Source organism: Pezoporus occidentalis, unplaced genomic scaffold (genome assembly GCF_034315485.1).
Source record: "Pezoporus occidentalis ecotype Australia unplaced genomic scaffold, CSIRO_AGI_Poc_V1 ctg99, whole genome shotgun sequence".
In the NCBI taxonomy this organism is placed as follows: domain Eukaryota; kingdom Metazoa; phylum Chordata; class Aves; order Psittaciformes; family Psittacidae; genus Pezoporus; species Pezoporus occidentalis.
In genome coordinates this window covers 1,946,461-1,960,666 of record NW_026916358.1, presented here as the reverse complement: position 1 = coordinate 1,960,666, position 14,206 = coordinate 1,946,461, and the positions used below count along the sequence as shown (strand labels likewise).

General features: G+C 38.2%; 1 protein-coding gene across 1 annotated transcript in view; it reads left to right on the top strand.

Annotated features, from left to right (window-relative positions):
• LOC134157743 (opsin-3-like) overlaps positions 1 to 14,206 on the top strand; it is an 87,019-nt gene that overhangs the window by 21,886 nt on the left and 50,927 nt on the right. The window contains exon 3 of the mRNA XM_062607023.1: positions 7,268 to 7,593. Within this exon, the coding sequence (XP_062463007.1) occupies positions 7,268 to 7,593 (326 nt within the window). The remainder of the gene's footprint in view (positions 1 to 7,267; positions 7,594 to 14,206) is intronic.

Sequence of the window (14,206 nt, the reverse complement as noted above, 5' to 3'; positions counted from 1 at the left end):
CCATGTTCACAATCTCTCACTTGTTTCTCCACCTTGTTCATTGGATGCTGCTTTCCCACTAGCACTAGCGGCTGTGGAAGTTGTTAACCAACTTGACTAATATAACTGTGTTCTGTTAGCTTAGCTGAGTTTGTTTCATTCTGGGCTGCCTATCCCAGACTTTGCAGGCTGATCAACATTCTCACTGCCATTTGTGGCAGTGTCACACAAGAAGAGGAGATATAAGCTGGAGACTATAAATGAGATAGGACTTGACTGTCTTCACTGTAGGAGTTAAGTGTGTGTTTTGAGACTTAGAGCTAATAAGAAAACCAGAATACTTCTTTATATTTTTTTAACAGTTATCAGGTTTTGTTCTTTCTTCCCATGATGCTGTGCCCCTCAGTAGTTTCTGAATTTTTGCAAAAGTGTATATGTTGTGAGGAGGTCAGTGATCAGGTCAACAGATGACGGAAATGCCACACCCCCCCCCCCCCTTTTGCCAGATGAGTCAGCTTTTGAAAGTTTCTGCTTTTATCATCGTAATATTCTGACCTCCTCACCTGCAAGGAAGTCTCTGATGGCAGCAATCTCTGTGGTGGAAATGGCTGTATTTTTGTGGAATAAATGCATTGACTTTAAGGTAAGCATAGCCCAGGAGTTTTCCTTATCAGTATTAGCAGTAACTAATACCTAAAAGATGGAATCAAAGCTGATGATAGCACAGTTTGTTCCATGTGGGCTCTCAAAGTCTCCAGTGCTGTGGCAGGTGTTAGGTAAGGTACTTTGATCCAGAGCTGATAAAATTTCACCTGAAGATTAAGCTACCGTTAGAAAGAGATCTTGTTGCATTTTTTTTTCCCCTCTTGCTGCTTCCAAACCTGCCTTGTGAATACTAGACCTACCAATTGTATTGCATGCACAGTCCATGAGGAATGATGCTGGGAAGCGTTTTCAGAAAGGTTTCTAAGGAAACACAGAAGTGCATATATGTTGGAAAGGGCATGTCTTTTAAATTACTTAAATTGTTTATGTTGCACTTTGATTTGTGGGGTTTTTTTTTTTACTTCTGTAAAGAACTTACAGACATGCTCTCATTTAAATTCAGCAAAGTTACTTCCCTAGAAAATAGCACTGAGTCACTGATCAAAGTAGTTTTGTATAATTCAGTAACATATTTATGTAATACCATTCAGCAGCACAACTTGGAATTAAACTTGAAACCGTAAAATTGAGCTAGTAAGAGCCTTCATTTGAAAAGAGCTTTTACCATGTTGTTCTATGTTTACCTCTAAGTCCTTGGGAAGTGTGATGAAGGACGGCAGCCAGAAGAAACAGCAGAAGAATACCTTAGCATACGATTCCCCAGTATTCCCAGTTTGGGGTGCATATAGTCACAAAAAACTTTTCTTCCTTTTGCATCTTACCACTGTCTCATAGTACCACGGAGAATGTTAGCATATTCTCCACCTAACAGAGCAGCAGATTTAGGAGCTGAAGCCTGAGGGACTAGGGGGAAGGGAATGTACCTGTGTTAGAACATACAACATTTCTGAGAAACCTACCTGCTTCCCGTGTGCCATGATTTAAGCCCAGGCCATAAATCAGAACCACGCAGTCCACCCCCCCACCTCCCCCCCTCTTTCTTCCCCCCACTCCCGGAGGGATGGGAAGGAGAATCGAAAGAATATAACTCCCATGGGTTGAGATAAGAACAGTCCAGTAACTAAGGTATAACACAAATCACTGCTGCTGCCACCAATAATAATAATGTTAAAGGAAATAACAAGGGAACAGAATACAGCACCTCACCACCACCTGCAGACCAATACCTTGCCCCACTCCAGCAGTGCACTCGCCCTTCCGTGTAACTCCCAGTTACATCCCAGGCATGATGTGCTGTGGTATGGAATACCTCTTTGGTCAGTTTGGGTCAGGTGTCCTGTCTCTGCTTCCTCCCTGGCAGAGCATGAGACTCAGAAAGTCCTTGGTCAGAGTAAACATTACTGAGCAATAACTAAAAACATCGGTGTTATCAGCACTGTTTCCAGGCCGAAAGTCAAAAAACACAGCACTGCACCAGCTACTAAGAAGGAGAAAAAAAAATGACTGCTGCTGCTGAACCCAAGACACCGTGTTAAGTGTTTACCAATAAGGCATTTCTAAGTGGAGATCAGAGCATGTTTCCTCCATTCATGCAAATGTTCTTTCAGCTGCTTCTCACTGTATCTCCAAATTCACTCTTCACCACTGCAGGGTGGCCTGGCTTCAACAGGAGTGGTGCCTCTTGAAAACCTCAGTTTGTTGCCAGGGAGGTACCTGTAAGCAAGAGGTTTGATGAACTGATAGCCAGAATCCCTTCTTCTCCCTGTTGCACAAGAGGTCCTGGACAGACCTGTAAAATACAGACCTTCGTGTTTGTGGGTGTGAGAGTGTGAGTGAATGACTTACTGTGAGTGGGTAAAATCAGCCTGGATGGGGATTGCGTGCAATAAAATCATGTTGGCCTTTTCTGAGCAATTTGATTTAGTTTTCCTGCTTTAATGTCATGTGGAAGAAGGAATGCCATTGCATTCCTCCAAGCTCAGTGTGCCTAAGCTTACCGCTGGCTTCTTTTCATTGCCCTTCATCTTTGGGAACCAGAATGCAGTGCAGGATATCATTATGTCATGCAAGTGTGATGCTCCAGGACTCTAATCATGATGTAGGATAATGACCTTCAGGAGATTTAACAGGGCAAATACACTTAAATTCATAGTCGAAACATCCAGTGTAGACAGAATCTCTGGGACTCAGTTTATGATAACCTACAGATGATTGGCAAGCTGCATCCTATTTCCAGTTACTGCATCAGTATGCAGTGTAAACCAGCAAAAACTAATACGAAATGTTGTGCTCTTAGCTGGGATTCACGGGGACAAAGCATAATGATTTGCTGTGTCCTTCACAGCATATTTTCTGCTGTGCTGCCAGGAAGATCTTTAAATGAAAGTAAATAGTAGGTAACGACTCAGATGATAGTCCTATAAATGCATGCCTATCCTGGTTTACAACTTGAAATTGAGTTTCTTGCACTGCAACTAATTGCTGTGCAGGAAAGGCTTTTGCCTCACATCCAGCTTGTCTCAAAGTCACTTATTTCCATGGTTAATTTTTTAATAATTATTTGTTTCTGTAATTCAATCTGCAGTGGATTTTTATGTCATTTTCCAGTACTGCTTAGTGAGAACCTCAGCTTTGTTCCTGTATTTGCATGAAATGTTGGAAGAACAAATTACATTTCTCACTGTGATTGACTCCTGTGGAGTTACTTGGCTAGGTACCAGCTCAAGACCCTAAATATTTGTTGGAGGCAAATTCTGTTTAGATTTTCAATTCCTGAACTTAATTTTGTTTCAATTTTAGAAAAGCATTACTCATTTCAAATCCATATACACAGTCAAGCCAGTCATAAATGCTATTGCAAAAATAAGACTGAAATGCTTGCATAAAGCATTGTGCTTAGCTTGAAATTATAATTAGCTTTTTCCTTTTTATAACTTAAATAATTTTTAAATTATTTTCTGGTTAAGACTATGGAGATCACATTCAAATCTTTTCCTCTGCCATAAGTCTAAAGTTTTTAATTGCTTTTTATTTTAAAGCTGAGATTCTCACAAATTCTTATGACTGCAATAGATAGGGTATAAAATAGAATACAGATAACTGCAGGATTTCTGACAAAGACCACAACAGTTAAATGCATATGACACAAGTCTGATATGCAGAAATAGTAGGCACAATGAAAAGTGAGAAGCTGTATTCTACTTTATCTAAACTGGATTACAAGAAGGGTGAAAGGGAAGACTGAAAGTGTGGAAAAATTTTCAGTACCTGGAAAAATTATGAAGATCATACTGAGTGCTATTGAAAAGCATGTAGAGGACAAGGCAATAATCAGGTTTTTGTTGGCAGCTCATTCACTAACTTGCACACCTGATCCCTGTTTTTAACTTTCATCCAGTGTCAAACTAAATACTGAATACAAAACCAGGTTTTGCCTTTGTTAGGAAATAATCTTGTTTCAGTCCAGCAAATTAGGCCTATGTATCTGCTGCAATGCATCAAATGAGAGTGAGCTTTAAAAAACCCAAAAACCAAAACCCCACTTTTTAAAATTAAAAAGCTAAGGGTATTCTTAGCAAATGGTGACATTGGAGCTGATAACCTACCATGGTATTGGAACAGAGTTGTTTCTTGATGGACATTCTGTTTTGGTTTTGTCTATTCCTGATTTCTGTGTTAAGATGAAAGACCCTTGGTTGGGTAGAACTGCAGTGTTGGGGTGCAGAGGGTCCCAAGTTTGTGTACACTGCACAAAATCACACAAAGCAGACAGAGAGGGTTGTCATGGCCCCTGTTGTTTAGGTTCTTCCTCCCTGGGTAATAGGTGTTTTTATTACTTGCAGCCAATGCAATGGAATGTATCTCACTGTGGGGAAGAAGCTACTTGTTTAATTTTTGTTTTGGTTTTGGCTCTTCACTGCAGCCTTTTTTTGTCTTTCAAAGTACTGGTTTCATTCTTTCAAAATATTGTAATTTTTCTTAAAAGTTAGCTGGGATTAATAAACTTTAAGTACATGAAGAAAATTGAATTATTCTAATATCTCTTATAGGCTGCCTTCTCAGTGCTTTCTTTTCCCCATGTTGTCTTGAAATCATTAGAACTCAAAGCACAGTGGTGTTAATTTCAGTGCTTATTAAAAAATTCAAGTATAGCACAGATCTTGAAGTCTTACTATGACAAAAAGAAAAATGTTTTTTTTTTTCCCTAAACTTTTGTGGCCTGGGATTCCATATGTCACAGTTATTGTCCTCCAGAGAAAAATGTAGTTTACATCATTTCAGTGGAACTCAACAGTAAAAGGTGAATAAAGATGAAAAGGCTCCAGCCAAGATGTGTAATTAAGAGTCTCCTTTTTCTTCTGCATAGAGAAGAAAAATGATTTGCTATAATCTAAAGGCAACTTTTGTGGTTTTGTCTGCTAATATTTGATTTATTCTTTACTGGCATCAGCATGGTCCTAATTTAATAACTAAGTATTAATTTTATGTCAGTTAAAGAGGCTTTTTCTTTGTCTCAAAGCAAACAATCTTGCATTCATGGGTAGTTATCTTCAGATCTACTTCATAAAGCTGTCCATCATAAATACCAGTGTGAGAAAAGATGAGTGTCTTTTTTCTATTGGCCAACAGGCAAAAATACGAGGAAGTGTAAACAATGCTATAAATTGTGATCATACACATCATAAGAAGCTGCTGCACAGCAGCACAGCTGCAGGGTTGAGCAGGCGTTGCTCAGACTTGACCTGGGAGCCCAATGGCTCAAGCAGCCACCCAGGAAGCAGGGCCCTGAGCTAGAGAAGTTTGACCACCCTATTTGGGTTTTCTAGGCAACACTGTACCTGCAGGACTGAAGGATATTCTCAGCCTGAAGGTACATCTCACATGCCATCTCCTCAAAATAGGGACATAATGCCCTCTGTTGCCATCAGAGGTAGAGCAAGAATAATACAGGGTTGCTATAGAGCATTCAGCTGGGAGGGGAGAGATTTCTTGTTGCCAGGATTGATTTCTATTAGTGCATGACAGTCTCATCTAAAATGCAGAAAAACTGAGGCCTAAGTTTCAATATAAAATCTGGAAATTTGCCTTAGGTACCTACATGAGCTAAAAGCTTTTGATGGTGAGAAGCTCTTTAGTTGAGCAGGTAAAAGCACGGGAAGTGGCAATGCTCAGAAAGTGAAGATAAACTGGAAGCAAGAAGAGAATGGTAGATTCTTTGTTCCCGAGTCTGTATTTCAGAACCTGCTATTTTATTTTATTTTTATTTTTTTTTCTATATTGACATATGTGTTTAATGCAGGAATTATGGAAATGGGCTTTCAAAACTATGTAATGTAGGAAATCAGACTAGATGAGGGATAATCAGAAAGTCTATTCTGCCTCTAAAATAGTCTAGCTTTAAAAAAGCTTTTAAGTTACACTCTTAAAATGTGTAACTCAGTTGCATTTAGTGGACCTGTGTCATTTTACAGCTCTAAGTGTATCTACTTTTAAAAGTCTGACTTCCCTGTAATATACAGTGGGCTTTTATAACAAGAAAGATGTTTTCTTCATCAGGACCTGCCTTCTCCTCACACCTTTTGCCTTCTCTTCCCCTGAGAAATAAGGCATCCTATTGCAGCAAGCAGTACTTTCATTCCCCCTGGGTCCTCTGCCATAACCAGCTCTGCACAGAGTAACTGCAAATTGCTGTCAAGATGGCAGGAATGTGCCTGCATCCAGCTAATAGGAAAGGAGTCACTGAATTTTAGGGGAGAGAAGTAAAACGCTGTGCCTGGGGAGAATCCTCTCCTGTGCCCTTTGTGTGGGGTGTTTTGCCTGGGTACAGGATAGCCTAGCGCTATCACCTCTATTCTATGCCTAGGAAGGAGCTACAAGAAAAGCTGACAGTTAAATGGGGAAAAAATGGAGTACAGCTATGAATTCCTCTGAAGATCATCTTTTCTGTTAACAGATTTGTTGGAAGATTAGTAGAGGGAGTCAGGACCTCAAATCTTGGAAGAGAGAGTAGAAATGTCCTACTAACCAGATTTTTGAATCTTCGATTGTAAGATATAACTGGTCTGGCAGCTAGGGCTCAATTTTAACTTAAATCACTTTTAAACTTGATTATATGGTGCACATGTAAATAAAGTTATGACCTGCTGTATCACAGTCATGCCAAGGGTTGTTTGTTGTTTCCATATCTGAGTGGTGAGAACTAAAGATATATCCAGCTGATGGGGCATATGTGCAAAACTTGCTTTCATTTTGGGATTCCCAATCTTGAATTGAAAGCTTTTTGCATGTATAAAAGTCAATGCAATATTTGAAAATGCTCATGGATGTTAAAAATTGAATATTTCTTAGCAAGGGAATCTTTCAACGTTTTATTAGTTCATGTGAAAATGGATTTCCCTTGGATAATAGAAAACCAGCTAAATCTGAGAAGCTGCTTTTAAAAGTCTGAAGTACAAAAATCTTCCAATATAAGATAAATGCAAGTTACACAGAATTTGACACAAGGGATAGAGCAACCAAATCCTGCGAGGATTTAAGCATACAGAATAATGTAAATAGTTTTTACTGTTGCTTCAAATACGTAATAACCAGAAAAGCATCTAATTTCTTAGGGTTTAAGATGGATGCCACATGAAATAATGAATAATGAAAGTAAGCATTTAAATTGCTTGATTCATTGCAGGCATTGTGTCCCTGATCTCCCTGGCTGTCCTGTCCTACGAACGCTACAGCACACTCACCCTGTGCAACAAGCGCAGCGCTGACTACCAGAAGGCATTGCTGGCAGTTGGTGGTTCATGGATTTACTCCCTGGTCTGGACTGTGCCCCCTCTGATTGGTTGGAGCAGTTACGGGGTAGAAGGTGCAGGTACAAGCTGTTCAGTGCGCTGGTCCTCGGAGTCAGCAAAGTCCACATCCTATATCATCTGTCTCTTCATATTCTGCTTGGTCATCCCTGTGATGGTCATGATGTACTGCTATGGTCGCCTCCTTTACACTGTTAAACAGGTAAGCAGCTGAGTGTTACCGATAGTGCAAACTGTTCTGAGGTGTATGTTCCATTTCCCCTCTATCAAATTTGGAAATATTGATGATAGGAAAACAACAAATCATAATGAAATTATAAAGGCCACAGCCTCACGAAAGCAGCAGGAGGTCTTCACCAAGCTTTTTAGGTCTCCTGAAGATCCAGTCAGAGCCGCTAGATGAATATCCATATAGATACTGATTTTGTGTTTTGGAAATACAGTGTTCTAGGAAAACCAGCACATCTGGGTGAAGGTTGCATTTGTATAGAAGCCAGTACATGTTTACCTGCCTATGAATAAGGCATCCAAGAAAACATTTCTTCCTGGTTTTGGATGATGACATTTTAATCATTTCTGTTCTTAATCTGTGGACTCCTAACTCTACTGTAATGCAATTCTACTGCAGTTTGCAGAGTTATCCTAAGGATCAGCTTCTCCCTGTAATTCTAGGCCACATTTAAAAGTTTCCTTAAATACTACTGCTACTACAGTGACAGTTCTCTGACTGGTTTAAGGTTCACCGCAGATATTCCAAAGTGAATGTTCCAAAAGACCTTGACGGGGGTGTGGTATTGTGAAGTTTGAATACTCTTGGGGCAGTAATGAAATGATTTAATGATGAATAATAAGAATGAGTGTAGAGGTGATGTCTAAAAAGCAATTCTCTTAAATGTTCAGATTAATTAACTAAAGGTGTTAAATGGGAAAAGGAAAAAAAAGGGGGGATCAGTAAATCCCTGAACAGAGGCTCTCATACAGAATTAAAGTGGATGTAGTTTACTTTTGATTAGTCATAAGGAATTAAGGTTGTGCGCTTTGCATGATTTGTCAAAACTTTCAAAACACTTGAAGACCAAATGGGAAATCTTTTCCTGGTTGAGTACTGAGGGGAGCAGTAAAATCCCTTTGATGAATCACACATTCGTAATCCTCTTAATGCTGTGCAATAGTAATATGGAAAAAAAAAATCCATCCAGTAAGCCATTAAACTGAAGTTGAAGACCATATCTGGTCCCTGGGCAGCAGTATCCTTTGCCATTACCTTAAAGAAAAGAGCAGCATCTTGGAACATGTCCTACTAAAAATATGCAGAAGATTCAACTTTATTAAACTTTTTTCTCTTCTTTCCTTCAGCCTTCACTCCTTTTCCTGGCAACAGCCATCACAACACATGCAAATATTTGTATGGGTGAAGCTCTTGTGGCATGTTCTTTAGCTTCTAGTTCTAAATGTAGACTTGTGTTTATTCACTTTTTTTTAATTTTGTTTTAAATTTAGTAGTAATTGCACCAATCTGCCTAATGGGTCTCAAAGTTGTGGCAAACATGCTGAGGGAACAAAGTATCATAGGAAAGATACAAGCAATCTATAGCCATTTTGTATTTAGACATGAAGACTGAGTAGGCTTGTGTTGCGGTTTAACCCAGGACAACTGGGTGGAAGACGAGGGTGACTGGGGGAAAAAATAGGAGAAGTAATAGCATTTTCCACAATCCTGCCTTCTCCATCCTCCATGTGCTTTCCAGAGTGACCTGGAAGTCTCTGGGATGCTGAGGTTAGAGGGTTTGAGAAATTTTGTAAGTGGTGGAAGTGAAAAAGAGCTAAACCCAATCTTGCATAATCTTCTGGAAGAGCAGGGAAATAATGCATGCTAAATGCAGAGGAAGTCCAGTGAGGATTAGATCACATCTCCTGTCTAAAGTTGTTACGACTACAGGTCATAACAGCTGCCTGAGAATTTGTGAAGTCTAGAGTAGCTAAACCCTAAATTTTTGCACAAACCTTCTAATGCTTTCCTGGTGTTTGCAAAAGATTTTCTTGATAAGTTTCAGCAAAAAGAATCTCAGTCAGAAAACTCATAAGTCCTCAGCTTTCTGTGATGTACCAGAAATTGTCTCCAGTACCATAATCTTGAAATCTTGCACTTCATAAATCTCCTGTGGCCTGTGTATAAATTTATAAAGAACATATCATAATACAGTCACTGAAATACAGACTTTTTCCACTTCTGAGGTCTTCTAACTATTCTGTAATAAATGGGATAGATTATGAAATGTTAAAGTATGTCATATTTCTAACTGGAGGAAGGGATGAGCAAATGCAAATAAAAATATAGTAATTCTTACATAAAACTACGAAAAGCCGATAGGGTAATACAAAAAAGAGGATTACTGCATCTATTTTAATGCTGTTACTTTCTGGTGTGGACAAAAGTCATTATCTTGCAATATTCTGACCTCATAGATTAAAGTCCTCTGACCCTCTGTGTTACGTATTAGAAGAAATGTGGGAGCATTGCAAACATAGTAAGTGCATTATCCCAGCTTCAACTGCTTGGTAAATTTTCTGAAATATGCATTTCATAATTTTTCAAAATGTGTGTAAATTTTTATGTTAGACTACTGTAGCATTAATGGTATTGTACCCTGAGATCAAGAGTGCACGAGTTACGCCATTATTAATAGTGCAATGTAAATTAATTGCAGTGGAAGAAATATCTTAGTAGATTTGGGATAGTTAATGTAAGATTTGGCACAGTGCCTGCATTTTCTTATTGCAGGAACTCAATTATATATCTGCTTTTCTCTTTTTCTTCTCTAAATTTAGTCAATTTCTGTAGCATCCTGTCACTTGGAGCATTAATAGATCCTATGAAGTCATCTGCAATCTCTGTAATAGTAAAACACTCAAGGATTTCAGTAATATGGGTTTTGTAAAAGATTGTCTTTTCAAGGAGTTACAAGTCAATAGCATCCTTGTATGAATAATGTTGACAGCAAATGCCATTAAACAGTATTACAACATGACTGCACTATCATCTCAGAGCTCTTGCCATTTATCAAGCTTGAAGACCTTTAGGAATTGGACAGGTCTTTTTCTTTAAAGGTATGGGTTTATTTTCCAGAATGGCTTTATGTGGATGGTTGAATTTGGTTCTGCAGGTTGTCTTTGCTGCCATCCTTATGTAATTCACTCACAGGAGGGAAATATTAGCTCTGAATAGTGGAAGCGTTTCAGAGATGCTAAGCAAAATAGTGTTCAAAATGGAAAGCTGAAGAAAAAAAATGTGGTTTCAGGAGTTGTTAGGGAATCTGGTAGGGCATCAGTTTTTATGACATGGAGAAACACAAATATTTTATTAGACTTTTCTTCCCTCTGAGTCCATATTTTCACTCTTGCTGCTCTTGTTTCTTGCTTTTAAGAAACCTGTTCTTCCATTCCTGCAGATGCAGAAATTCACTTTCTTCTTTGTTTTCCTTTAAAGTGTCTGATACCTGTAAGTAGAAAGGGTCAAAGTTTGCTCCCTCACAAAATATTACTTACATATATTTTATTTGAGCACGTTCTACAGAACAAGGGAAGAAAATTGAGAATGGTTTATTACTCATAGTGCAATTTTTTTTTTTCCCCCAGTTTTTGGCTTATGATGCTTCTCTATAACTCTACCATTGCATTCCCTCTGGAAAAATGTTCTTTATAAAGGCAGCATCAGTTGTTTACACTTTTGAAAAGTGGGCTCCCAAATGTGGAATTACAGAGATTAGCATTGTGATCACTGTAGCACAGAAGGCACAATATGATTAAAATCTTCTGCTGTGGGGCCCAGAGAACTCATGAACCAGCCTAATAAGAATTAGTAAAACTTGTAAAAGGGATAGATCTCTTCAGTCTGCATTGTCTCCCACTTGCATATAGAAACCTTGCCAAAGGGCAAGAAGAGTCCCAGAGCATTGTTTCAGGATAATATTTCAGTTTGATTTTGTGGAGCCTCGTGTCTTGGCTTGTCTCACTGCCAGTCTTCCTTTGACAAAAGCTGTGCATGAACAAAGCTCGGCATTTCTTTATGGACTGTAGCTAGGACGTTGTTAACAATAAAAAGGACTGTAAGCAGAGCACAAAGACTTCAACACACGGTGTAATACACATCTGACTTGCTGAGTGCAACAGTGGGCTGTATCATGGGATTCTGGAGTATATGGATGTGTGCCTTGACCTGATAGTTCTACTGTATGTGGGTTTTTCTTTTTACTTGAGAACAGCGAAGAAAAAGTAGGGATGAAAAGCACTTACTACATCCTTTCATGTCATTACCTGAGTTCTAGTTTGACTTCATGTTTTTGACAAAAAAAAAAAAAAAAGAACAAGAAAAACCAGTCAAGAAGTTGGCCTTACCAATATGCCTTGTCCTCCACTCCATGGTGCACCTACTGATGCTTAATTCCTCATAAAATGCTAGCTTAACTTGTGACCTAAATGTAGGCTTAGGTAGTGGAATTACCAGACTATTTCCCTTTGCAGGAACTTTTGTTGTTTTGTTTGAAAAGTGCCACATGATTTCTGACTTCTACATGTCACAAGAGAACCAGATCCTCTTTCTCTTTTATCCCATGCCCTGACCTTTCTGAGTCTTATCAACTTGTAGAGGAATGAAGACAGTTAAGGTTACACTGCGGAGAGCTGCCTGGTCCTCTCTCTCTTACTCCTCTTCCAGATTTCAAAGTACCAAATTTAGCGGGGGAAAAATGATTTGTCTCTTACATAAAAAGTATTGCCCAGAGTGAAATTGTGACTCGATTATAAACCTGAAGAAATGAATTTTGAATTCTGTGTGATGAGATTTTGACTCCAGTATTTTTTAAAAATCACTGGATATAAACAACAGTGGTGATTTTGAAATCTCCTGTGCCTCCAAAGAAAGTCTGAGAGAAAAAAGAAAGAAAACAGAGATTTTTATGATTTACAATTCCTTAATCCTATTTTATGTCTGCATTATTTGGAACATTTAAAAATATCTGTAAAAACAATTATCATTGTTCATTAAGGTACTCAGGAAAGGATTATAAAGTAGAAGGATCCCCCTGTTTCCAGTTCTCCAGCTCATTTGGAAATGATTTTTTGTAGGAAGACAGCAGGGGAAGACAGGGCAGAATGCACAATGATTTTAACTGAAAATAATTTATCTTCACATAATACAAAGAGTAAGATAGAAAAGTAATAATTGTTCCATCATTCTTTCGTGTGCTTCATATGTCTAGTTATAGAGAAATTTGATTTTCTGAAACTGTATCTTTGGTGGCACTGAAGTTATGACTTGTGTTGAGAGGATTGATAAAGCAATTATGTACCATTAACTCTTATCTTCTAAAAGCCCTAAATAAAACCAGATTTGTATCACAGGCCTTCTTTTAGAAACAAAGCTCAAAATCTTTCTCATTATTTATTGAAACAAAGTCCTAAGAAATGTAGTTCAGGTGAAGATGATGTAGACCTGGTCCTTTGGTTCCTATAGCTCCTCCCTTCCAAATGTGATTAAATCCTTTGGGATTTTACTTAGCTTTGAGTATGCTTGATCCTAACTGTGAATGTGCTCGGACAGACAGCTAAACTCATATCTTTATTTTTTTTTATTTTTATTTTTATTTTATTATACTCTGTGTTCATAAACTTTATTTCCTCCCTTTGGGCCTTTATGTATGCTTTCTCTCCTAACTTCTGGTTGTATAGAGGAAGAATGATAAATAACTTTGCCTTTCCATTTTAAAACTTGCCATAAAGATATAATAATTGCGTCATTGTTATTTAGTTCCAGATCATAATATAAAATACAAGTATAACATAACTTTTGAAACAAAATCTGTAGCATTTTAACACTGAATTTTGGCATTCATTCAGTGAGGTCCTTACAAATACTTGTTTGCACATTCATAAACAGCACTTTTGTGTGCTGCATTAATACCAGTTCTTATTGAAGAAGGCTGTCGCAAGGGCATAAATTTCAGTGTCTTCTGTAACAGTGGAGAAAAATGTGAAACCCTGAGAAACAAAGGGGACAGATAACATTTTTTCTCTGTGTATAGCTGCAAAATTTGTAAGTTTGCCATGTCAGCTTTTAAGAGAGTGAAGGTATGGCGAGTCAGTCCAATGTAAAAGTCCAGTGTTTAGAGATTTCAGCAGCTGTCAGGTCTTGTATAGACACATGTCTAAGTCATGGGTGACAGGTATGTTCACTCAGAGTTGTTCTTTGTGTTGACTGACTGTTGAAACATGTGACCAGGTGAGTCATTTTTTGAGATCTGAGCATGCTAGAAGGGAAGCAGACAGAAAAGATTATGATGTTCTTTCCCCTATGCTTGCATAAATGTAAATCATGAGTTAATTGTTTTTATTTTGCAGAGAAGCAGTGATACAATGTTGGCGTAAATCACGCACTGTACAAATTCATCGTAAATCAAGTTAATGGCTGGTCAGGATTTCATTGGGCTTGACATTTTTCATTCTTTAGATAAACTAGGGAACAAATAAGCCTGTTACAATCTTTAATAACAAGCTAATAGAAGTTAAAGTTCTGATGCATTAATCTCTGGATGCATTATGCCCATAAAGAATGAGCTGCAGTCTCATGAGTTTTTCGTTTACAGTAAATGGCATACATCAATACGAAGCACTCACGATGCCTCTGTTCAGGGGGTGATTTAATGAAGTTTTTTTCCCGGTAGGCAAAAGTATAAGATTTTTTTGTTTGCTCACCAGTTATAAAACTGGAAAAATTAAATGTGTGGAAGGATGTTCTGCGGGTAAAGAATGTTTTTGTG